General features: G+C 47.5%; 1 protein-coding gene across 4 annotated transcripts in view; it reads left to right on the forward strand.

Annotated features, from left to right (window-relative positions):
* Window positions 1–8,397: 8,397 nt before the first annotated feature.
* ADA (adenosine deaminase) overlaps window positions 8,398–23,999 on the forward strand; it is a 43,290-nt gene continuing 27,688 nt past the window's right edge. For 2 of the 4 annotated variants that reach the window (XM_082600611.1, XM_082600612.1), the window contains exon 1: window positions 23,726–23,881. In XM_082600611.1, coding sequence (XP_082456737.1) covers window positions 23,849–23,881 — 33 coding nt within the window. In that variant the 5' untranslated portion in view covers window positions 23,726–23,848. Of the gene's footprint in view, window positions 8,417–20,455; window positions 20,475–23,725; window positions 23,882–23,999 lie in introns of those variants that run through there. The other 2 variants (XM_082600616.1, XM_082600617.1) reach the window with 2 other exon arrangements.

Consider the following 23,999-nt stretch of genomic DNA (forward strand, 5'->3'; position numbering starts at 1 on the left):
GCACATGAAAAGCTGCTCAACATCACTAATTATTAGAGAAATGCAAATCAAAACTACAATGAGGTTATTACCTCACACCAGTTAGAATGGGCATCACCAGAAAATCTACAAACAACAAATGCTGGAGAGGGTGTGGAGAAAAGGGAACCCTCTCGCACTGTTGGTGGGAATGTAAACTGATGCAGCCACTATGGAGAACAGTATGGAGGTTCCTTGAAAAACTAAAAATAGAATTGCCATATGACCCAGCAATCTCACTACTGGGCATACGCCCAGAGAAAACCATAATTCAAAAAGACACAGGCACCCCAATGTTCATTGCAGCACTATTTACAATAGCCAGGTCATGGAAGCAAGCTAAATGCCCATCGACAGATGAATGGATAAAGAAGATGTGGCACATATATACAATGGAATATTACTCAGCCATAAAAAGGAATGAAATTGGGTCATTTGTAGAGATGTGGATGGATCTAGAGACTGTCATACAGAGTGAAGTAAGGCAGAAAGAGAAAAACAAATATCATATATTAACACATATATGTGGAACCTAGAAAAATGGTACAGATGAACAGGTTTGCAGAGCAGAAATAGAGACACAGATGTAGAGAACAAATGTATGGACACCAAGGGGGGAAAGCCGTGGGGGGCTGGGGGTGGTGGTGTGATGAATTGGGTGATTGGGATTGACATGTATACACTGATGTGTATAAAGTGGATGACTAATAGGAACCTGCTGTATAAAAAAATAAATAAAATTCTAAAATTCAAGAAAAAGAATAAATTTGATATTGTGTACATTTTACAACAGTAAAAATATGAGCCACAATTGCAAATCATGTACGGAATTTAAAATTTTCTTGCAGACCTATTTTAAAAAGTAAAAAGAAACAGGTGGGATTTTAAAAAAATTATTTAACCCACCTATCAAAAATATCACTTTAACACATCATCAATATAAAAAAGTTATTAGGGAGTTATTTTACTTTGTTTTTCATATTAACAAAATCTGGTGTCTATTTTACACATCTCAGTTCGGACTAGCCACATTCCAGGTGCTCAGTAGCCACATGTGGCTAGCGGCTACCATATTCGATCATGCAGGCCTGGTACAAGTGTTTCAATGAATGCATTTTGTGTTTCTGTTGGATGCATCTGTGTTCTTAATTTTGATAGATGTTACCAGATTCCCTTGCATAGGTGTTAAACCAGGTTTTAATCCCACCAGCAATGTATGAGTGTGTTTCTCCACACCCTCACTTGTATAACTGCCAGTTTGATAGATAAAAAGTGCCTGCTCCTTGTGGGTTTAACACAGGTTTCTCTTATTAAGGGTTAAGATCAGCACCTTGTTATATGTTAAAACCATTATGTTTCCTTTTCTGTGACCCATTGGTTCACCTCCTTTGAAGCCTGTGTTTTCTATTTCTCTGCACATTTCTCCATGCTCCCCAGACCCCACCAGAACCTGGGACTAAGTGAGCGCTCAGGGTCAAGTATTTCTGAATCATAAACAGAGGTAGCAGGGTTGTTCCCAGCAAGGAGGATTCTATTGGCCAGAGTCTGGGAAGCAGGGTTTAATCTTTGAGGGCACACCGCCCTCTGTTGGCAAAGCTGAGTTTCTCGGCCTCAACTTGGACCAGAAGAGGAGGCTGGGCAGCTCTGGGGGGAACCAGGGGCTGCGTCTGGAGCCTGGGTTTGATTGCACTTCTGCTGTGTGGCTTTGGGTAAGTAACTTCACCTCTCTGGGCTCTCCAACTGTTTATCTGCAAAATGGAAATAATAACCGTTCCTCTCACTCACAGGCTTGCTGGAGGAGTAATCAGGTGATGGGACATGAAGGAGCTTAAAAGAGGGTGTGGCACAAAACAAGGCTAAGTATATAATAGCTGGGTTTTGGAGGGTTTTGTTTGTTTGAATTTATTTTATTTATTTGGCCGCACCAGGTCTTAGTTGCGGCACACAGGATCTTTTTAGTTGTAGCATGTGGACTCTTAGTTGCGGCATGCGGGATCTAGTTTCCTGACCAGGGATCGAACCTGGGCCCCCTGTATTGGGAGTGTGGAGTCTTAACCGCTGGACCACCAGGGAAGTCCCTGGGTTCTTTTGTTTTGTTTTGTTTGTTTGGTAGCTAGAATTCTTGACATTTAGAAAGTCCAGAGATGGGGAGAGAAAGGAGGGCCTGGAGCTTAGCAAAGGAGGTAGCAGGTGGAGCTGGACATTCATGGGTCCACCACTGCCTCGCCAGCTTCCAGACCTCAGTCTCCTCTTCTGTGGAATGGCCACCGCACTTCACAGCAAGGACGTGACATGCAGCAATACCTGGGACCCTCATACACATGTGACCCCATTCCTGGCCTGGGCAGGGCCCCAGCTTCCCTCCACATTGGGCCGGGCACACAGAGTGTTGATCAAATCTAGGCTTAACACCCACCAGGGCATTTGGAATCTCCTGGCCTGGATTCTCCCTCCCAGGGACCTGTAGGGGCCTTCTGGAGACATTTTCTCCCCAAAAGCACCCCCGTGGAGGGTACCCCTATGAGCACATCACCTGAGCACCAGCTCTTTGGTGGTGCTGGGTGAGGACCATTTTATATGAGCCAATCTGTTGTCCTCCTGCCACAGGGCCCTGTCTTCGTATCTGCTGTTCAACTCTTGCCTAATTGACAGTTACACTCAAGTCCTTCCTCTGCTCTGAAACCTCCCATGGCTCTCCATTGCCTGATTCCTCGCCCTGACATTCAAGGCCACGCATGGCTTAAGTCGATCTGTCTGTGGAGGGCATGCCTAGGTTGCATGAGAAGCTCTCATTAATATCCTGCCCTTCCTTTAAGATTGAAGTAAGGGCTTCCCTGGTGGCGTGGTGGTTGAGAGTCCACCTGCCGATGCAGGGGACACGGGTTCGTGCCCCGGTCCGGGAAGATCCCACATGCCGCGGAGCGGCTGGGCCCGTGAGCCATGGCCGCTGAGCCTGCGCATCTGGGGCCTGTGCTCCGCAATGGGAGAGGCTACAGCAGTGAGAGGCCCGCGTACCACAAAAAAAATTTTTTAAAAAAGATTGAAGTAAATGCCACTTCATTCATTTATTCCTCTATCATGCATTCATTCATTCAACACAATTTATTAAACACATAATTTATTTATTGTTACATCTTTGTCACCTACTAGGTGAAGACATGATTCTAGGCCTGGAGTAGAAAGAGACTGTGGTCTTAACCAATTGTAACTAAAATGTCTTAATTTTGCCAATTTTCTCAAACATGTGACCATGGAAATGCGTTGCAGAGCCCCTTCAAAGGTCTTGGAGGGGGATGTAAATCCACCTCTGTGTCCAGCCACGTGGGGCCGTCTCCTGGTGCAGGAAGCCTTCCTTGACGATGCTCTCTTCCTCCTCTGAGCTCCAAGGTCTTGACTCCTGGCTCCGTCACCAATTAGCTATGTGCCCTTGGAAAGTCATTTTCCCAAGTCTCAGATTATTTATATCAAGTGGTAATAACGACTCCTACCTGGAGAGAGTTGTTGCAGGAATTGCGTTAGATTAGGTGTAAAAGTGCCTGCACGCGGTAAGTCTGCGTTGTGTGGCAACTATCATTAGCAGCCGCAGGAGCCGCTGACTTCGGCAAGGCTGGCGCCCAGCAACTTGAGGGATCCAGAGGTTTGCTCTCTTTGCCCACTAGAGGGCACCAGAAATCACAAACGACATCCGGTCACTGCACCCTGACTAAGCAGGTGTCCCGGAGCTCCCTAAGGGGTAAGAGTGAGGGGGTTCCGGGCTCAAAGGAGACCCCCAAGGCCAGCCAAGAGCCTGACAGTTTCCTGTGTTCCTAGGTCTGGCTGCCAGTGGTGGAGGCAGGCTGCATCTGGCCCACAAAGGTCCTCATGCCCAAAGCCCTCATGTCCATCCCTTGCTACATCCCACAGCCCAAGACAGTGTGGGTAAAAGAGCTCTAGTTTCTGGAGCTGGCTCTTCACGTTTCTGTCTCTTGACCTTGGGCAAGTGACTTGACCTCTCTGAGTTTCAGTGTCCTTTTTTTTTTTTTTTTTTTGCGGTACGCAGGCCTCTCACTGTTGTGGCCTCTCCCGTTGCGGAGCACAGGCTCCGGACCCGCAGGCCCAGCGGCCATGGCTCACGGGCCCAGCCGCTCCACGGCATGTGGGATCCTCCCAGACTGGGGCACGAACCCGTGTCCCCTGCATCGGCAGGCGGACCCTCAACCACTGCGCCACCAGGGAAGCCCTCCAGTGTCCTTTTCTATAAAATGGAAATGTTTCTGGTCCCAAAAAAGGGAAAAGCCTCTCTGTGGAGAGGGTATGGCCATGATTGTTTGTGTCGCTTTCCCCCAGTAAATATGCTACAGTGTAATTTGCTGTTTCCTGCTGATGACAAATGTAATGTGTTGATGAATCCAAGTGTTGTATTGAGCGCCTTACCATGAACCTAGCCCTGTACTGGTTAATGAGATTGACAAAAATGAAGCTAGGGGTTTTTGTTAGGGGTAGTGGGATTCTGGGTGATAGATTTCTATCACCTCAGCCCCCCTCTATCCTCCAAACTCTCTACAATGTTGATGCATTGCTTTTACCATGATGGAAAAGGAAGAAAGGGAGGGACACTGACTGGGCACCTACTGTGTACCAGATGTTTCCACGTCATCCTTCCTCTAAGACAGCAGGCTCCATGCAGACAGGAACCACCTGGCTTGCTCACCGCTGTATTCTCCATGCCTAGCACGATGCCTGGTACATAGTAAGGTCTCAATAGATAACGTGTTTAATGATCAAGAATGACTTGTGCAGAGTTTACAAAGGAGGCGCTGAGGTTCAGAGAGGCTGTGTGACTTGTCTGCGGTTACACAGCTAATGGGATGCAGGGCCAGGATCCTGAGGAAGTTCCTTCTGCTCAGTGCCTGTTCTTCATCCCTCCATCCTCACACCCCTTTGTCCAAAACAGCTTATCTTACAAATACATATTTATGTAGTAGCGGTCAAGCAACAATCCTAAGAAGTAGGTGTTAGAATTTCCCCCATTTTACAGATAGGAAAAGTGAGGCACTGGTCCGTTAACCAACTTGCCCAGATCACACAGCCAGTAAATGGTAGAACCAGGATTCTAAGCAAGGCATCCTGTCACTGAAACACTTGCAGGTGACCACTCTGCCATGCTACCTCTTGGAGGGGCTGCTGGGTGTGAATCTTATCTTCTCGATGCCCTGGGGAGCCCTGGAGGACCTGGATCATGCCGTCTTTTGTACAGCCCCTGGAGCCCCTGGCACAGTGTTGGGCATGCTGCAGGCCCTCAGTTCAGGCCCTCTGGCTGGGGGGTTTGTCCATCAGGGGAGGCCCCTTAGCTGTTGTTGCCCCATTTAGAAGTTAGTTGGTGGCCCTGGGTTTCTAGTGCAAGGTCATCTCTACCCTTTGAGCCTAGAGCCACCTGTGCATGTCCCACCCGCTCCTGTACACACCTGCCAGCAGCAGATGGCACTTTGAGGATGGGGGAAGGAGACAAGAGTTGGACTTTGGCCCCTTTATCTGCACTCTTTTCCCCACTCTTAGAGAGATGTATGTCCAGAAATGTATGGCCTGTGTGCACATGGGCATATATATATATATATATATATATATATATATATACACGCACGTGAGCCCAGGTGTACAGTGCATTCCTGTGCACATGCCTGTGGATATAAGCAGTCCTGTGTGTGAGTGCATATGCGTATCTGGCTGTGGTATGCATGCTCCTATCCGAGGGTGCAGATGTAGACTTGAGTGTGAGCCCGAGTTTATGTGCAGCTTTGCACATGTATGTGATGTGGAAAGACAGAGCACCAAAGTGGAAGGGCAGCTCCTTGCCTAGTCTCAGTTTCCTCATCTGTAAAATGGGGAGAGTAATGGTCCCATACTGGTGGAACAGTGCCAGACACACAGAAAGTACCATAATATTGGCCATCGTTATTATTATTATTAATAACCTCTCAGGGGTTGTATGGAGATTCCACGAAATAATAGCTTTGAGGGTCTGGCTCAAGAAATGTTTCTTCCATCATCCTTAGATCAGTTGTCTTTTTCTTCTTTCCCTTGGTTTTATCATCGCAAAGGTAATATAACAATGGTCTAGTTTGGGAAATAGAGGTGGGGAAGGGTGGGGCACCTGTCACCTAGAACCCCATCACCCCCAACACAAGTAGTATTTTCTTTCTTTTTAATTGAGGGGTTTTTTTGTTTTGTTTTTTGTTTTTTTGGCTGTGTTGGGTCTTTGTTGCTGTGCACGGGCTTTCTCTAGTTGCGGTGAGCGGGGGCTACTCTTCGTTGCGGTGCATGGGCTTCTCGTTGCAGTGGCTTCTTTTGTTGCAGAGCACAGGATCTAGGCGCCTGGGCCTCAGGAGTTATAGCTCTAGGGCTCTGGAGTGCAGGCTCAGTAGTTGTGGCTCGCGGGCTCAACCGCTCCTCAGCACGTGGGATCTTCCCGGACCAGGGCTCGAACCTGTGTCCCCTGCATTGGCAGGTGGACTCCTAACCACTGTGCCACCAGGGAAGCCCAATAGTTTTTTTAAATTAATAGTTGCTGTACAATATTTTATGTTACAAGTGCACAATATAGTGATTCAGAATTTTTGAAGGTTATACTCCATTTATAGTTACTGTAAAATATTGGCTATATTCCCCATATTGTACAAGATATCCGTGTAGCTTATTTTATACCTGATAGTTTGTACCTCTTAATCCCCTACCCCTATTTAGTATTTTTATTTCTGCTCTTTCTTTCCAGACTTTGTTCATAAGTAAGCTAGCACAAGGCTTAGCACTAGGATGGTGCTTTAAGCACATTTGGATGGATTAACAAACATTTTTTTTCAGCTTAGATAATTAAACTGAGTATTTTCTATCCTGCTTTTGTTCCCTTATCATGGGCATTTTCTGTGTGACAGCCAGTAATTTATAATTATTAGAGATAATAGAAGAAAATTAGAAACTTCCCAATGCCCCCAAACTGGGAAATAGTCAGTTGAGTTATGGAAGAGTCACTTTAAGAAACGCTGTGGGTTAATAACAGACATATAAGATTCTTTTCTTTCTTTGGGACAAGTTAGTGTTTCCATATTAGGAAAGGGGTGTCCCAGGATTTCTCTCTCCCTGGACATGTAGGGGATGCCATTGAAAAAAATGAGACTATAGCCAGCCAGAAAATGCAGATCAAAACTAAAGTGAGATACTTCTACACACCCACTAGGGTGGCTATAATCAACAAGACAGACAATAACAAGTGTTAGTCAGGGTGTGGAGAAATGAGAACACTTGTACACTGCTGGTGGGAAAGTAAAATGGTGCAGCTGCTTTGTAAACCAGTCTGGCAGTTCCTCAAAATATTAAAAATAGAGTTACTATATGACCCAGCAATTCCACTTCTAGGTCTGTACCCAAGAGAAATGAAAACATATGTCCACTCACAAATGTTCATAGCAGCATTATTCACAAGAGCCAAAAGGTGGAAACAACCTAGATGCACATCAGCTGATGCATGGACATATTACATATGGTCTATTCACACAGTGGACTCTTATCTGGCAATAAAAAGGAATGAAGTTCTGATGTATGCTCCACTGTGGATGGACCTTGAAATCATTATGCTCAGTGAAATAGGCCAGCCACAAAAGATGTTGTGTGATTTCCATTTGGTATGGTTCCATTTATATGAACTGTCCAGAATAGGCAAATCCATAGTGACAGAAACTAAATTGGTGGTTGCCTTGGGCCAGGAGGGGCAGGAAATTAGCAGGGGGAGGGGGGTGCTAGGGAATGACTACTAATGGGTACAGGGGTTTTGAGGGGAATGATGAGAAAGTTCCAAAATTGTTTGTGATGAATATAGTAAAAGCCATTGAATTCTATAATTTAAATTTCTAAATTATATAAATTTATAATTTAAATGGGTAAATTGTATAGCATGTGAATTTTATCTCAATAAAGCTGTTATAATATATTTTTTTAAAGGATGGAAACCCAAGATGACAATGAAAATATACACCATCATTTATTAAGAACATGGGCTATGGACCAAGTACTTGGTAATGTCATTTAACTTTCACAACACCCTTGGTAGGTTATTTTCCCCATTGTACAGATGAGGATGAGGTTCAGAGTTTTTGAGTAAGTGGCCCAGAGTCCCTCAGCTCTTTTGTGGTGGAGCTGTGATTTGAACCCAGGCTCATCTGGAAGGTCCATGCTCAGTCTGAAGTACTTTTGTTGTAGTTCCCGTTCAAGATGCCAACGCAGGAGGCTGCTGAACTCACCTCCTCCCACGGACTCATGGAATCTCCAGATACATATGGAAGAGTTTCCTCTGAAAAAAAAAAACTCCAAAACTAGCTGAGTGACCCCTACGCATCGAGAGAATGAGAAAAAACTCACATGGAAGCAGGTAGGCAAGGCTGAGACACAATCTCGCCATAAACCCCACCCCTGGCACGATGTCCCACAAGTGGAAAGGAACTCAAAACCCTGATCTTCTCCCTGAGGAGTGAAGGGTTTGAACCCCACATATAGCACCCCAACTTTTCAGAGTTTAAGTACTTTTGTTGTCTTCTTGGAAGGGGCCGGGAGCTGGTGAACCCAGCCGGCTGGACAAACATGCAGCTTACAGGACATGTAGGGCCCAGGATCTGGGTCTCCTCCCTAGTCTTTATCTAGCCTGGGCAGCCAGAGAGTCAGGGTTTTTTATCACTCCCTGAAGCCTTCTCCCAGCATCTCCCTGTTTATGGCCCCTTAAGCAGACACCCAACAAAGGGCTGCCCAAGAGGCCCCAGAACTGGCTTGGCAAATAAATGTGGCTCAGGCCTCTCCAAGGCAGCATTCAAGCCTGGGTCCTGGGCAGCTCCCACAACTTCCATCTTTACTATATGGAGATAATAATACATGTGCACTAAGATGTATGGACAAAGATGTTCATCACAGCATTGTTTATAATAGGGGAAAACTAGAAAGAATCTAAATGGTCGACACTGGGGGACTGGTTACTATGCAACAGAACGTACAAGGGATTAATACCATGCAGCCCTTAGAAGGGCTGACACATGCTACAACATGGCTGAATCTTTTTGTTTGTTTAATTTTATTTATTTATTTATTTATTTTTGGCTGTGTTGGGCCTTCGTTGTTGCACGCGGGCTTTCTCTAGTTGCGGCTAGTGGGGGCTACTCTTCGTTGCAGTGCGTGGGCTGCTTCTCATTGCAGTGGCTTCCCTCATTGTGGAGCACGGACTCTAGGTATGCGGGCTTCAGTAGTTGCGGCATGTGGGCTCAGTAGTTGTGGCTCACGGGCTCCAGAGCGCAGGCTCAGTAGTTGTGGCGCAGGGGCTTAGTTGCTGCGCGGCATGTGGGATCTTCCCGGACCAGGGCTCGAACCCGTGTCCCCTGCCTTGGCAGGCGGATTCTTAACCACTGTGCCACCAGGGAAGTCCCAATATCATTTTCTTTAGAGAAAATAAGAAGATAATTTAGCCTTTTCTCTAGCACAGTTTTTGTTTGTTTGGTTGTTTTTGTTTGTTTGGTTGTTTGTTTTAATTGTTGAGAGTTTAGAAAAGTTTCTTTCAACTTGACAACTCATTATGGGTGAGGTCATAAAATTTTAGGATTGTTGTCAAATTGAGAATCTTTCATAGAGGAGGTGTAAGATTTCAGGACTTTTCATGTTTCCTTGATCATGAATCTTAAAAATCCTTTGAATAAGGTGCCACCTATTAATCAGTTTGTTGCCAGTGTCCTCTTAGCAATGATGTATTTTGAGTTTTGTTATTTTCATCGATGCGGTATTCCATGACAACTTCCCCTTAGCCGCTAGCTCCTCAAAAATGCCACCGCCGTGCCAGCAATACCCCAAACGAGGGGAAGTACGACCGAGGGGGAAGTCAAAGAGGCAGCATTCTTATTCAGCTGCAGTTAACTTAGCTTACTTTGGCAAACTCTACAACACCATGTGATCCTGAGTGTGCCTTGCTTGGGCCCCTCCCAGGTCACTGGAAGGTGTCTGGTAAGTGAGGGGCTCTGGAGCTTAAGCTTTGTAGCTTCATGGTAAGCCTGGTAAATCCATTTCTGCCTCTTCCCAGAACGGAGCCTGTGCTCCGCCTACCGCTGTTGCATGTGGGTTACAGCTTTTCATCTTGTCAATCTCTGTTCAAGCATCACTTCATCCAGGAGGCCTCCAAAATAGGTTAGCTGCCCCATGAGGCTGGAGGCCACGTCTGTCTGTCTAGCACACCCTGTCCCCTCCGTATACTTGGAGCAGAGCCAGGTACATAGTACAACCATAGACTCCAAAGGCTGAAGTGACCTGCCAAGTTCACCCAGACAGTAACTGCCAGAGCTGGGAGTCAACCAGGAAGGAAGGAAGGAAGGGAGAGAGGGAGGGAGGAACTCCAGCTTCCCAGACAGCTTGCAGGCCTCGGACATAGAATTGTGTTTCCTGCCAGACCCCTTCAGAGCCCGAGCTGGCCGGCTTCCCTTCCTCCATCCTGGGTGGCTGATCAGGAACCCCCAGAGGGGGTCATATGAGTCCTAGAGCAGAAATCTCTCTCCCCAGCACCGTGGTTGTGAAGCATAGAAAAGAGTGTGAACCTGGGTTTGAATCTCCCAGCCACTTCTTAGCAGCCGTGTAGCTTTGGGCAAGTTGGAATCATCTCTCTATGCTTCGTTCCGTATTCTCATTTCTAAAATGAGCCTTATGGCCTCCCCTCCCCCACACAGGGCTGGCTGGAGGACCTTAGACAGCGTGAGATTAGAGGAAGTTTTCTGGCTCTGGAGACAGCACCAAGTTGCAGGGCTCTCTTTGGTTTTTGCTTGTTTGAATTTAATTTTTATTTTATATTGGAGTATAGTTGATTTACAGTGTTGTGTTAGTTTCAGGGGTACAGCTAAGTGATTCAGTTATACATATATCCATTCTTTTTCAGATTCTTTTTCATATAGATTATTAGAGAATATTGAGTAGAGTTCCCTATGCTATACAGTAGGTCCTTGTTGATTATCTATTTTATATATAGTAGTATGTGTATGTTAATCCCAAACTCCTGATTTATCCCTCCCTCCATGTTTCCCCTTTGGTAAGCATAGGTTTGTTTTCAAAGTCTGTGCAGGGCTCTCTTTGTGAACCAGGGTCTAAGCAGAACCCTTTCTTTCTCTCTCCAGCCTGAGCCTGTCTCAAGCCCCCATCCCCACCCCAGTCCCTTGAGGGTCCTTCCAAGGCTTCTGCTGATGCTTCTTCTTGGCTGATGTCAACCAAGATGACCAGCCTGCTTGTTATGGTAAAGTAACTCTGGACTGAGCATATTTTCTGCCCTCCCACCTGCCTCTTGATTTGAGAGGATAAAGGGCACACCTCTGTCATGGGTGAGCCTCACACCCACAGAGGTCAGAAGGTGGCTGCCTCTGGATTATGAATTCCTCTCGGTGGGCCATCCCTTTCTCACCAAGTGTCCCCAGCACCCAGCACACGGCCTGGCCCAGGGTCACACCCAGTAAACGCTGGCTGGGAATTAAGGGAGATGCTGGGACACTGACTGTCCCAAAGCAGTCACCCCTGGCTCACCACAGTGGCCACTGGGGAACAAGGGGTAATGTATCTACTGTGTGCCATGCACCAAGCTCAGCTTTGCTACCTGCTTCTCTTGTTTCCCCGATGCCCTGAAAAATAGATACTACCATCCCCATTTCACGGAGGTGGAGACTGAGGCTCAGCCAGGACAAACCACTTACTTGAGCCCACCCATATGCTGAATGGTAAAGCTTGGAGGGGATATTCCAATCAGGGCTCCTGGCTCTGCTTACTGCTCTCCCTATTAGTCCTTAACCTAGAATTCCCCCCAGGAAGTCATTTTTTCCTGTTAAGGAATGCTCCTCTGTTAAAATGTAGCACTACGGCAAATGAGTCTAAAATTACATTTTAAAAATTGAACACTATTTTCTACCCAGGGGTAAAAACAACTGTGAACTCCTCAAGGGAAGGAATGGGTTTTTTTGTTGTTGTTGTTGTTATTCTTGTATCCTCACTGCCTATCACAAGGTCTGGCATGGAGTAGGATTTCAACAGACGTTTGTTGAATGACTGTGTGAACGTGGGAGTGAGTAAATGAAAACAGCCATCTCACCAATCAGTGGCCCATCCCTGTAGAATCATAGCTCATTTGGGCAAGATGAGACCCTCTAACCTAGTGGTCACAGACGTAGCATGTGGGCTATATAGTTCATAAGAAGGCTTTGTTTAATCCACATAATATCTTTAAATTTTTTTAAATTACTTGTCAATATTTAAAAATTAGGTTTCACATAAAATCTAGATTTTCACCTTGTGGCAGGGACTTTCACCAGAAGTCTACCTTTCTCCAAACCCATACCCTGTTCTTCCCTGCACAGAGCAAGACTCTGTTTCCCAGCCTCCCTTGCGGTTACGATGATCATGTGATTACATTCTAGCCAGTGGAATGTGGGCAGAAGTAATATGTAGCACTTCCTGCCCAGTTCCTAAAACCTCTCTCCCAATCCTCCACACTCTTTTCTGGGTCTGTGGGGCAGGTGCAGAAGATCCAGGGGAGACTCCTAGGCCTTAGGAGATGGCAGAGCCAAAGATGAAAGGAACGGGGCTCATCCGTGGCTGTGTGGAGCCTCCACATTGGACTATGGTGGGAACAGGAAACACATCTTTACAATATTAAGGCCATGTGCTTTGGGATTTTTTGTTACAGCAGCCTATCCTGACTAATACATCTTCTCTTGAAAAATCCGAAATCTGGCAACACAGGGCTTACTGTTCTACGTGACAATGATGAGCTGGACTTTTGTAGCTGTTGTGCCCTTCAGCCTAGATGGCGTTTTCTAGCTCACCTGATCCCTGCTCTCAGTCTGCCTGGCTTCTAGAGCTATTTGATTTTGCAGCTCCTGCTCAAATTCAATCTCTCCCTCAAACATATGGGGAAATTGAGGCACAGAGGGGGACAAGGGGCCAGCTTCAGGTCACAGTATGTTGGGGATAGAGCTGAAACTTGGACTGAAGTCTCCTAATTCCTACTCCAGTCTTCTTCCTTGGGATCTTTCTTAGGAAGTGACAAAAGAGGGAGCTGTTCCAAGTCTAGGGCCCTTTTGGGGTGGAGGGGGAGTTAGGTGGCCAAGAGGGAGAGGGGGCACCCCAGATGGTGGAAGGGGTGAAAAGAGGAAGGGAAACCCTGACTCCCCTGTGACTCCAGTTAGCGTAAGGCTTAGAAATGCCCGACGGGCAGTGAGGAGCTGGGCCTGCAGGTCTGGTTCAGAAGCCTGATTCTAATCGTCCCCGTCCCTCTCCCTCTAGGGAAAGGGCCCATGTCCTTGATTGCCTAAGCTCCACTGACAAGAAGCAGGAACGAATTCTCCCTCCCAGACAGTCAAATCCCGAAAGAAATGATTCTGCAAATTAACATCCCCTGTTGAGGTAGCTGTGCCAGGAATGTCCGAGTGGTGAGGGCTGGGAGGGAACCCTGTGAGGTGTGGACAGAGCCATCCCGGTGAGCCCTTTCTCTCTTTTTTTTTTTTTTTTTTTTTTTTTTTTGCGGTACGCGGGCCTCTCACTGTTGTGGCCTCTCCCGTTGCGGAGCACAGGCTCCGGAGGCGCAGGCTCAGTGGCCATGGCCGGTGAGCCGTCTCTTAGTGGCTGGGCTGGGGCTTCGCCTCCCCCTCAGTCACTCTAATTCCCTAATACCTTGAGCACCTGTCAAACATACATTTTCTGGAGGGCTTGGAGAAAACGCACCTCACCTGAGGAAACTTGCCGGCATCCCTTCCCACGCTTTCCTGCAAGGGAGGCAGCTTCTGCCATGGAGCTGATTGTGGATGCCCAGGGGCGGCTGAGAAGCCACAGATCCTTCTTGGGCTCCATGATCTCGCCTACCCAGGCCAGACTCCCGCCTGGATCCCACGGCAGCTTTGCCAGAAGCATCGTTTGCTCATACCTTCTCCAAGGCTTATCCTCCCCTCCTCCACTGAGGGCCAGCTGTCTTCCCCAGCTCAGCCTGGGAAAGGCTCTTGGAGACTTGAATTTGCATCCAACACTCCCCCTCCGCCACCGCCATATTAAAAGGAACAGAGAGAAATCACTAAGTTGAGGGCCTGGGTAGAGAAAGAAGAAAAGAGAGTCCCCTCTGTCTTTGAAGTGTGTTCAGAGCTGTTGATGCAGAAAGGCTTTGCCTGAAAACTCCATGAACCCAAAAGAGCCTTGGGCACAAAAGCTCTGAGTTGCTCTCAAGAAGTGATTACACAGCAGTTACACCGGATGTGCATTAAACACTAATAACACAAACCCTTACAGAGGCCTACAATTCCTGACTCAACTTTCTGGTGGGAGCCAGAAAGTCTGAGCAAAATAATTTAAGTTTAGCACCCAAACTCATTTGGTGGCAGAAACCCAACCTGATCAGTTGTATGAATATGCATACATTGTTCTCTGCAGAAATATTAATGTGTTTAATTATGGCATGCTAACCCAGACCCCCCACTAATATCTTTTTTTTAAGTTTTTTATTTTATATTGGGGTATAGTTGATTTACAATGTTGTGTTAGTTTCAGGTATACAGCAAAATTGTTCAGTTATACATATACACATGTCCATTCTTTTTCAGATTCTTTTCCCATATAGGTTATTACAGAATACGGAGTAGAGATCCCTGTGCTATACAGTAGGTCCTTGTTGGTTATCAATTTTATATATAGTAGTGTGTATATATTAATCCCAAACTCCTAATTTAATCCCACCACCACTAGCGTCTTAATATAACATATGGCATGTGCTTTCGAAAACCCCAAACTCCCCAAATCCCAAAATGCATGAGGGCCCTGAGACATCGGTGTTTTAGATAAGGAATTGGGGCACTTATACATTCTAAGTGCTTTACATCCATTAACCCACTTAATCCTTGCAATAACCCTATGGGGTAGAACTTAAGATTCTTCTTCCCATTTTATAGATGAGGAAACCGAGGCAGAGAGAGGTGAAGTGACTTGCTTCACAGCTGGTGTTGGAGCTGGTGTTTGGGCCCAGGCATCCCAGTTCTAGAATCCACTCTCTGAACCACTCCACCATCTGCCTTGCTAGGCAAGGTGGGGGTGGGCTGGGTGGGAAACAGAAAATAACCATTTTAAGCCTCATGTGCAACAAGTACACACCCAGGAGGGCATACAAGGAGCAAACCTGCTGCCACAGGTGTTCTTGATGGTAACCCAGCCATCCAGGTTGCCCTGGTACTGTCCTGGATTCAGCACTGGAACTCCTGCATCCTAGAAAACTCATCAGGCCCATCCAGCTGGGATGGATGCTCACCCTAGTTCTTGGGGACCATGTGCCTCTTCTCTTATGAGTATTGTGAGCATCAGGACCCACTGAGGGGGATGCTGGGGTCTGGGGATGCGTATTGTTCATACAACATGGCTTCTGAACCCAAACAAGGATCTCCTGTGGGCACTTAAGCACGACATGGGGAGGAAACCCTGGAGGAGGTGCCAGCTGCGTCAGATTCACCCAGCGGCAGTGTGTCTGTCTCCACCTCAGCACCTTCCTAAGGGGTTTACAGGAACGAGGGCACTCTATCAGGTTTTCCCCTTGAGCGCTGACTCAAGGGGAGTCAGTGGGGATATACCCTTGGGAGGAGATTTACTCTGATGTTCCAATTTAGAAATGACTGGCTCACATCCCTAGCTTTGAATTTTAACTCATTGAAGCCCACCCCTGACTTCTCAGGAATGAGCCACACCAGAGACTCATAGCCACCTGCCACGGGCTTGCCCAGTCCTGTCTAAGTGCAAAGAAGAAAGAAGCAAGACCCCTGCCCTTGAGAAGCAGGTCTGGGGCTGTAGAGGCAGGAGATAAGCATACCCCGACTCAGAGGGGGAGAAAGAGAGCCCCATGTGCTGAGGGTCCCGCGGGCTCCTGGAGCTGGTGAGGAAGAAGGCGTGTGGGATGGGAATGTTATACAATCCTTCTACTGCTGAGGGCTGCCCGAGTGAAGGATGCAGGCTGGAGGCTGCCAGTTAAACATGGCAGACTGAACGGATAGATTTACCTTCACTGTTCTCTGGAGTTCCAGTATGAGGACATAAAGGCATTAAAAAAAAAAAAGCACACCTGTCCGCTGGAACAAAGAGACCGTGTGAGAAGATGACAGCAGGTAAGAGGAGTCAGCCACATTCTGGAAGCTGGAAAGCAGATGGTGAGTGGGGACTGACTTAAGAAACCCGAGAGTTTGAAACCTGACAATGTAGGGGGAGCCATCAGGACACAAGACAATTTAAGATCTTCAGAAAGTCTCAGGGGTTGGAGGGACCAGGAATCTCCAAAGGCCGAGTGCAGAGCAGAATTAAAACCAGAAAGCCTGGTGGGTAACCATCTGTGGGACAACTGGATTTCTTCTACCCCAGCTGGCACAGGCAGGGCATGACCCCTCCCCACCGGAGCAGGAGGCTCCCTCTCGGGAGAGGCTGGACCATGATGCTCTGAGAGAATGTTCATGCAAGGCTCAGCACAGGGCCGGGAATCTAGCAGGTCCTTGGTAAGTTGCTGCTGTCATTATTCTATTCAGCTGGCCTCTTTTTGTCTTGTTCTCTAATTTTCTTTTGGTCAGAAAGAGACTCAAAGACATGAGGCAGAAGAGGTGAAGTAGGCGGCAGAGGCTAGCTGCCTGGTAACACCCTCTCCAGCTAGCCACATGCCCTCCTCACACACTAGGCTATTTGCCTTCTAATACATACTACCTTCTTTTTCTTTAGTAACAGAATCTCCCTTTTTAGATAGCTACCTTGCCCCCTAGCTTCAAGGCATTTTCCAGTCTCTTTTGCAATTAGGTGTGGCCATGTGACTATGTAAATAGTAGTGTTGTGAGCAAGTCAGGAAGTATCTTTGTAAGAGAAATGGTCTTCCTCCACTCTGCTCTCTGGGCTGCAGATGTGATGGCCAGTACTCCAGCAGCCATACTGCACAATGAGGAAAGGGGCCACTTGCTAGGGATGGCAGAAAGAGAGATGGAAGGAACCATCTTCATGGAGTTGCCATACCAGCCTGCATTGCCCACCTTTGGACTTCTTTCACATGACAGAGAAATAGACTTCTTTCTTGTTTTGGCTACTATTACTTTAGGACTTTCTGTTGTGTGCATCTGATTCTAATCCTGTAAAGTTAAGTCGGGGGCAACCCCTCCCTTGTTGTCCTCTTTCCTATTCAGAGATCCTAGAAGATGAGAATCAGCAGAGACCTTAGCTGTTATGGAGTCCACAGGGCCAGGGGCAAAATCTGGCCCACAGATGTTTTCTTTAGCTCATACAAAGTTTTTAAAATCAGGAGCTATTTGAACACATTTTGAACATTAATATGGCAATATTTGGCTTTTCTTGAATAATTGGAGGATCTGGCAACACTGAATTCGTTCAGCACGGCAGGATTTAGTTGGAGCATCTGCTCCCTCATTGAGCAATCCCCACTTCTATTGCTAATATATATATATATAATTTCTATAATATCTATAAGGTATATATATAATATAAAATATCTATAAGGCATATATATATTACATATATTACATATATAATATTTTATAGATACACAATCCTATATTATATATAAATCATATATAATCATATATATATAATCCTATGAGCTAGTTTTATTTATATATATATATTTACACACACGCACACACACACGTTATCCTATATGCTAGATATGTATATGGGTTACCCTATGAGCTCGGTATGTTATATATATACGCACTACCCTATGAGCTCGGTATGTGAATGTGTCTCCACTCAACAGATGAGGAATTTGAGGCTCAGAGAAGACTTGCCTAGGTCACAGGTCACAAAGCAGGAAGCAGTGGAGCCGAGACTCCAGTCTGCATTCCATTCTGGCTCTGTCAGCCTTTGAGTTTGCAACCCTTGACGTCCCAATCCCTTGCTCAGAGTTTCTCAGAGGAAGATAACAGAGCCAAAGAGGAAGAAATGCTTAATGACCCTTGTCATATTGTATCAAACCAATGGCACTGGCTCCCCTGCTGCGCTGTGAGCAAACCAACTTGGGAATGGGGTTTTTCTCTCCATGTCCTGTGACTGGTACAGAGCCAGCTGGGGAGCTATGGGCTGAACAAATGAGGTAACCCACTCTCAGTCCACAGAGCCAGATGCAGAGCTGGGATGCAAACCCAGGGCTCCTGCCTGCCCGCCCAGGGCTCTTCCAGACCTGGTTGCCGCCCAACCTATCCTGTTTTCTTCGGATGCTGAGAGAGGTCAAGAGCACGGGTTGAGGTCTAGCATATTTACACTCAAACTCCAGCTCCACCTCTCACCACTTTGAGCCTCGGTTTCTGCACCAGTGAACGGGGCTAATCACTTACCTCAAAGGGCCGCTGCGAGAATTTGATGAGATCACACACATACCTTCCTGCGATAACCAGCACCTAATAGATACTCAATAAATAGGAGCTATTACTGTGATACATATTTTGTATGAGTGTGTGGGGTTAAGAGGGATTAAGTTGCCTATGTCTTGAAATCCTTTCCCTTATGCTTTGACTTGCCCTCCCTTAACCCAAGGCAGCCTGAGCCCTTCATAGGACTGGACACAAGGTCACGCTCAGGCGAGGGCTTCCCATATATCTCAGGAGCTTGTGAACAATGATCTGAATTGTCTACTCACCTTCCATCATTCCACCAACATATAACGAGCTCCTACTCTCCAGCAGGCCCTGGGTCAGGGCTGGAGATGTAGGAGAAGTTGAACGTGTCCTGCCTTTGAAGACTATCCACCTGGCTGGTGAGGTTAGACAAGGTCCCATGATTCTGATACATGGAAGATGATGACAAGTCTTATGGGAAGGGGAGCAAAAGGGCTACCTTCAGGAAGATGCATTCCCACTCCAGCAGAGACTGCTAGATGCTCATCCACATCCGGGCTCTCCGCTCCTTCCCAGCCTGGACTACTACATTTCCCAGTCTCCCCTGCAATTCAGTGTGGCCACATGACCCAGTTGTGGTGATTGAATGTGGACTGAAGAGTTGTGTGCTACTTCTGAGCCTGGCCCCTCAAAAGCCCCAACACTCCTTAATACTCCCCGCTCTGAATGGCTGGAATAAAGATGACCCACAGGGTAACCTTGAGACCCACGTGTTGTAGATTCAGAAGGACTGAGTGGAGAGTTTCTGCCCACCCACAACTGTTACATGAACAAGAACTCTACTTCTAGTGAATTTGCCAGGTATTTGTAACAGTCTGTTACAGTAACTACCGTTAACCTAATATATCTGCCTTGAAAGTCAGATTTTTTTCATTATGTAACTTTTCCCCTTCACAACTTTAACAATTATATTTAGTGCTGTAGTACTAAGTTACCAATGTTATTGTCACAACTTAATTCTTTAACTGGAGATAATACTCCTGACCAGGATTGTTTCAGATTGGGACATTCTTATTCATTAGTTCTGTGGGGTCCTTTTTGTTTGTTTTTTGTTGGTTGTTGTTGTTGACTGGAATTAGATCTTAAACTAGATTTTTCAGGAAGGGTATGTGAGGGTTACAATTCCTGCGTGTTTGAAAATAGATCTTGCTTCTCTTCATACAGGAATGATGTACTTTGTGGATAATGAATCTGGGGGAGGGTATCTCTCTCCATCTCTCCTCCAACTCTGTAGACATTGGTCCACTGTGTACTGACATGGAGAAGTTCAAGGCCAGCCTGTATCACTGAGGGTCCCAGCAGGAACCAGGCGACACATTCAAACTGAGTAATTGAGGAGAGTTTAGTAAAGGGATTATTTACATTCAGTTATAAAATGAATAAAGTCTGAGGATCTAATGTATAATATGGTGGCTATAGTTGATACCATTATTGTATAACTGACGCTTGCTAATAGAACTTAAATGGTCTCACATGCAAAAAGAGGTAAAAGTGTGAGGTGATGGATGCATTCATTAACTTAATGGGGAAAAATCCTTTCAAAATAGATACGTATATCAAATCATCCCATCGTACACTTTAATCTTACTATTTTATTTGTCAATTATACCTTGGTAAAGCTGAAAAAATATTAAATTTGTATAATTTACAAATTATTTATTTACAAAGAAGTAGGTAGGTGTAGCTGTCAGTGCACTGCCCCTATGTCCTCAGCAATGACCTCTACGTGGCAACAGCTGCTCCCTACTAATACCTGAGTCAGCATCTCTGTCTCTCTGTCTCTCTGTCTCTCTCTCTCCCTCTCCTGCAGGTGTTTTCTAACTGTGCAAGTAAGCTTAGCCACCGTGTTGAGCAACCTAAAAACTCCAGGAACGTAACATCCTGGAGCAGCCCTCCAACAATGGCAGTGGGCAGCGGGTGGATAAACCTGGCAGCCTCCTCGCTCCTCAGTTGGATTAGCTCTGGGACACATTCTTCGTCGTCTCCGAGTTCCGCTGAGGGACTGAGCTCCAGTTGTCCTGGCTGGTAAGCCGTCTGGATGTATTAGCTTCTCTCACGTCCTCTCTCACTTCTGCCCTCCCCTTCCCATGCTTCCTGGGATCTCTTCCCAAATAAACTACTTGTGCTCAAATCTTCATCTCAAGCTCTACTTTTGGGGTGACCCTCACCCAGAGAGCAGAGTTTAGGGAAAGCAACAAAGGCTAGTGCAGTAGCCCGAGGGGCAGGAGGGAACCTGGAGAGGGAATGGTGTGGAGAGGGCCACCTGTTGGGAGCCTTGACCTTGGTAGAGAGACACAGTTGACCCCGTGACTGTGCCAGGGGGAGAGAGGGCATAATCATCCTGACTTCTCCCTCCTCCCACCTTCTGATCTCCTGCTGGCGCCCCCTAACAACCAAACCCAACCAGAAGTCAGAGAGCAAGAGAGCCTATTGGCGTTTCCATAGTGGTCAGGCTGCCTGGCACAGCAGTAGCGAGAAGGGCAGAAAGGGCATCTGGAGGGTCAAACAGAAGATGTGCAGCACACAGCCTGATTTTTTTCCTTTGCATTTGACTTGCTTGGAAAGCATAATCGCAATAGTCCAGGATCTGGGAGAAGGCTTTTCCAGGTGTCAGGATGGAGTAAACTAAGGGGCAGAGACTGGAGGGGCTGAGGTGTGTTGGAGCCAGCATTTGTTATCTACGGCTGCCTAACAATCCACCCCAAGACTTAGTGGCTCCAAATAACAGCCAGTTATTATATATGCAATTGTGTAGGTCTGGACTTTGGGCTGGGGTCAGCTGGGTAATTCTTCTGTTCCACATGGCACAACTGTAGTCACATATTCAGCTGGCAGCTGTTCTGGTCTGGAGGATCCAACGTGGCTCCACTAGTGTGTTTGGTTTCTTGGTGGAGATGCTGGAAAGGCTGGTGGACTGAAATGACTATACATGGGTTCTCTTAGTGTGATGATCTCAAGGTACTTGAATTTTTTACACAGTGACTCAGGGTTCCCAGAAAGAATGTTCAAGAGGTCCCAGTGGCAGCTGCAAGACTTCTTATGACCTAGGCTCAAAGTCCAGGAATGCCACCTCCACCACATTCTATCAAACAAGTCACTCAGTCCAGCCCAGGTACAAAAGGAGGAAAATTAGACTCCATCGGGCAGTGGGAGGACTAGCAAAGAACCGTGTCACTTTTCACCAAACAGCAAGTCATCCAGGTTGACTCGTGTTTGGGGAATGTGCTGGGAAGTGATGGGACTGATGTTGGAGGGGGACTGGAATGTCATGACAGGGGCTGGGGAGACAGTAATAAGGTGGAGAGTGAAGGTTCTGGAGTCAGATTCTAATTCAAGTCCCAGCTCTGCCATGTATAACACATGTGCCAAGCAGGCTGTCCTTTCTCTGAGCCTCAGAGTTCTCATCTGTCAAGTGGGACCCATTCCTACTTCACAGGATGCTGTAGAGATTAAATGGGACGGTGCTTACGAAGTGCTTCCCTGAGAACCTGGCTCCAAGTATGTCTCAGTAAACAGGAGCCATTATCATGTACCCTGAGTGACATGGGGAACCAGGAAAGGATCTTACAGAAAACCCCTCTGGCTTCAACAGTGTATCCGAAGGATCATTTTTGACCCGTTCTCGCCCTTACTCTCACACAACCCGACACAAGCCCAGCTGATTTTACACCCTAAATGTAGCTTGCACCTGATTTTCCCCGTCTCCCCCACTGTCACGGGCATCTCCACCCAGACCCTGCAGTGGCCTCCTCCCTGCTCTCCCACGCATCCTCTAGCCCCTCTGCAATGCCTTCCCCTCAGAGCAGCGAGCCCAGGCTTCATCTCCAGCTGCACACGAACCACATGGGGGATGGTGTTCAAGTACAGACTCCAGTTCAAAAGGGCTGGGATGGGGTCTGAGAGTCTGTGGTTCTAATCTGCTCCTAGATGATAATGATGCCGATGATTTCAGGACCACACTTGGAGTAGCTGCTGGAGGCTGTTTTTCCCAAATAAAAGTTTAACCTCATCTCGCCTCCACTTAAAACCCTCCATTGACTTTCCAGTGCTCTCAGGGGAAAGACCAAATCCTCACCGCATCCCACAGGCCCCACGTGACCTGGTTTCTTGCCTGACTCTCTGGTCCCTTGCCCTCCACCCTCCCACTCCCTCTTTCCCCCTTATTCATTGTTAATGTATTTCTTCTATAATGAAATGAAATAGCAGCACCATCCCACCCAAGTACTGGAACACCACCAATAACCTGAATGTACCTGTATGCTGCTCCCCGCCCCCTCCTCCTCCCCCATTCCCGAGATAACCATTGTTCTCAAATTTGTGTTTATCTTTCCTTTGCTTTAAATTTTTTTTCTGCTGATGCATGTTTGTCTAAACATGCATGTTTGGTTTCGCTTTTATTATACATTCTAAAAGTTGCATCATAGAGTATGTAGTTTTCTGCAACTTATTCTTTTCTTCAACATTGTTTGTGAGATAGATCTGTGTTGTTGTCTGCTGAAGTTCATTCAGTTTTACTGCAGTATAATATTCCATGGTGTGAATATTCCAGTTTATTTGACCACCCGCCTGTGGATGGGCATCTGGGTGTTTCCAATGTTTTTGCTATTAGGAACAGCGCTGGTGGAACATTCTTGTAGGCTTTCTCCGGCTGCACCGTGGGCCGGTTTTTCAAGGGTAAATGCCTAGGAGGGGATTCGCTGTGTGCCCCCTCCCCTCTTTTCATTCCCCAGCTCCCTGGGGTCTCTCACGAAGTCTCTCCACCTCGGCTGCCCTCCTCCACTCCACCTGCACCCACCTCGACCCACTTCACCTGGTAAACTCCGTGTCCTCAGAGAAGCCTTCCACCACCTGCAGGCCACAGCTGGCCCCCATTAAAGCTTCCTGATTATGCATTTACGTTGTGTGATTCTGCGATGAGCGTGAGTCTCGCCCCGTAGAGTGCGAGACCCACGAGGTTTGTGAAGCGCACCGGTTCCCAGCTTCCAGCTCGGGCCTGGCACACTGCAGGCGCCCAGGCAGTAGCGTGACCGGGCAGGAGGCAGAGCCCGGCCAGGCGGCTGCAGCCTGAGCCCACAGGTGACTCCAACCCGGCGTCCCGGGCTAGCGATTGGGGGCGGGCCGCGGCCCCGAGGTGGCTCGGGTACGTCCCCACCACCCTGCAGGAGTTCCAGGAAATGCGCTGCGCGGGTCTGATGGCCGGAGCGGGGGCGCCGGCAAAGGGGCGGGGGCGGGGGCGGGGCCCGGGGCGGCGTGGGGGGGTGGGTGGAGCCGGGACCCATTAAGAAGAGCGTGGCGGGCCGCGATCACTGCAGGCCCCCGGGAAAGCAGACCGGCCTCCGACCCAGCGGGACCACCGATTTTCGGCGGAGGGAGCAGCGCCGGGGTGCACGCTTGGCAGCATGGCCCAGGCGCCAGCTTTCGACAAGCCCAAAGTGAGCGCGGGCGGGGGCTCGGGGTCCGGGGTTCGGCGTCCGGGTCCTTGTCTGGCTGGAGGGCTTAGGGGCATCCACGGCCGGGGAGCAAACGGGGCCCCTGCAGGCGCTTTCTTCC

The sequence above is a fragment of the Mesoplodon mirus genome (assembly GCF_964341445.2).
Source record: "Mesoplodon mirus genome assembly, chromosome: 15".
In the NCBI taxonomy this organism is placed as follows: domain Eukaryota; kingdom Metazoa; phylum Chordata; class Mammalia; order Artiodactyla; family Ziphiidae; genus Mesoplodon; species Mesoplodon mirus.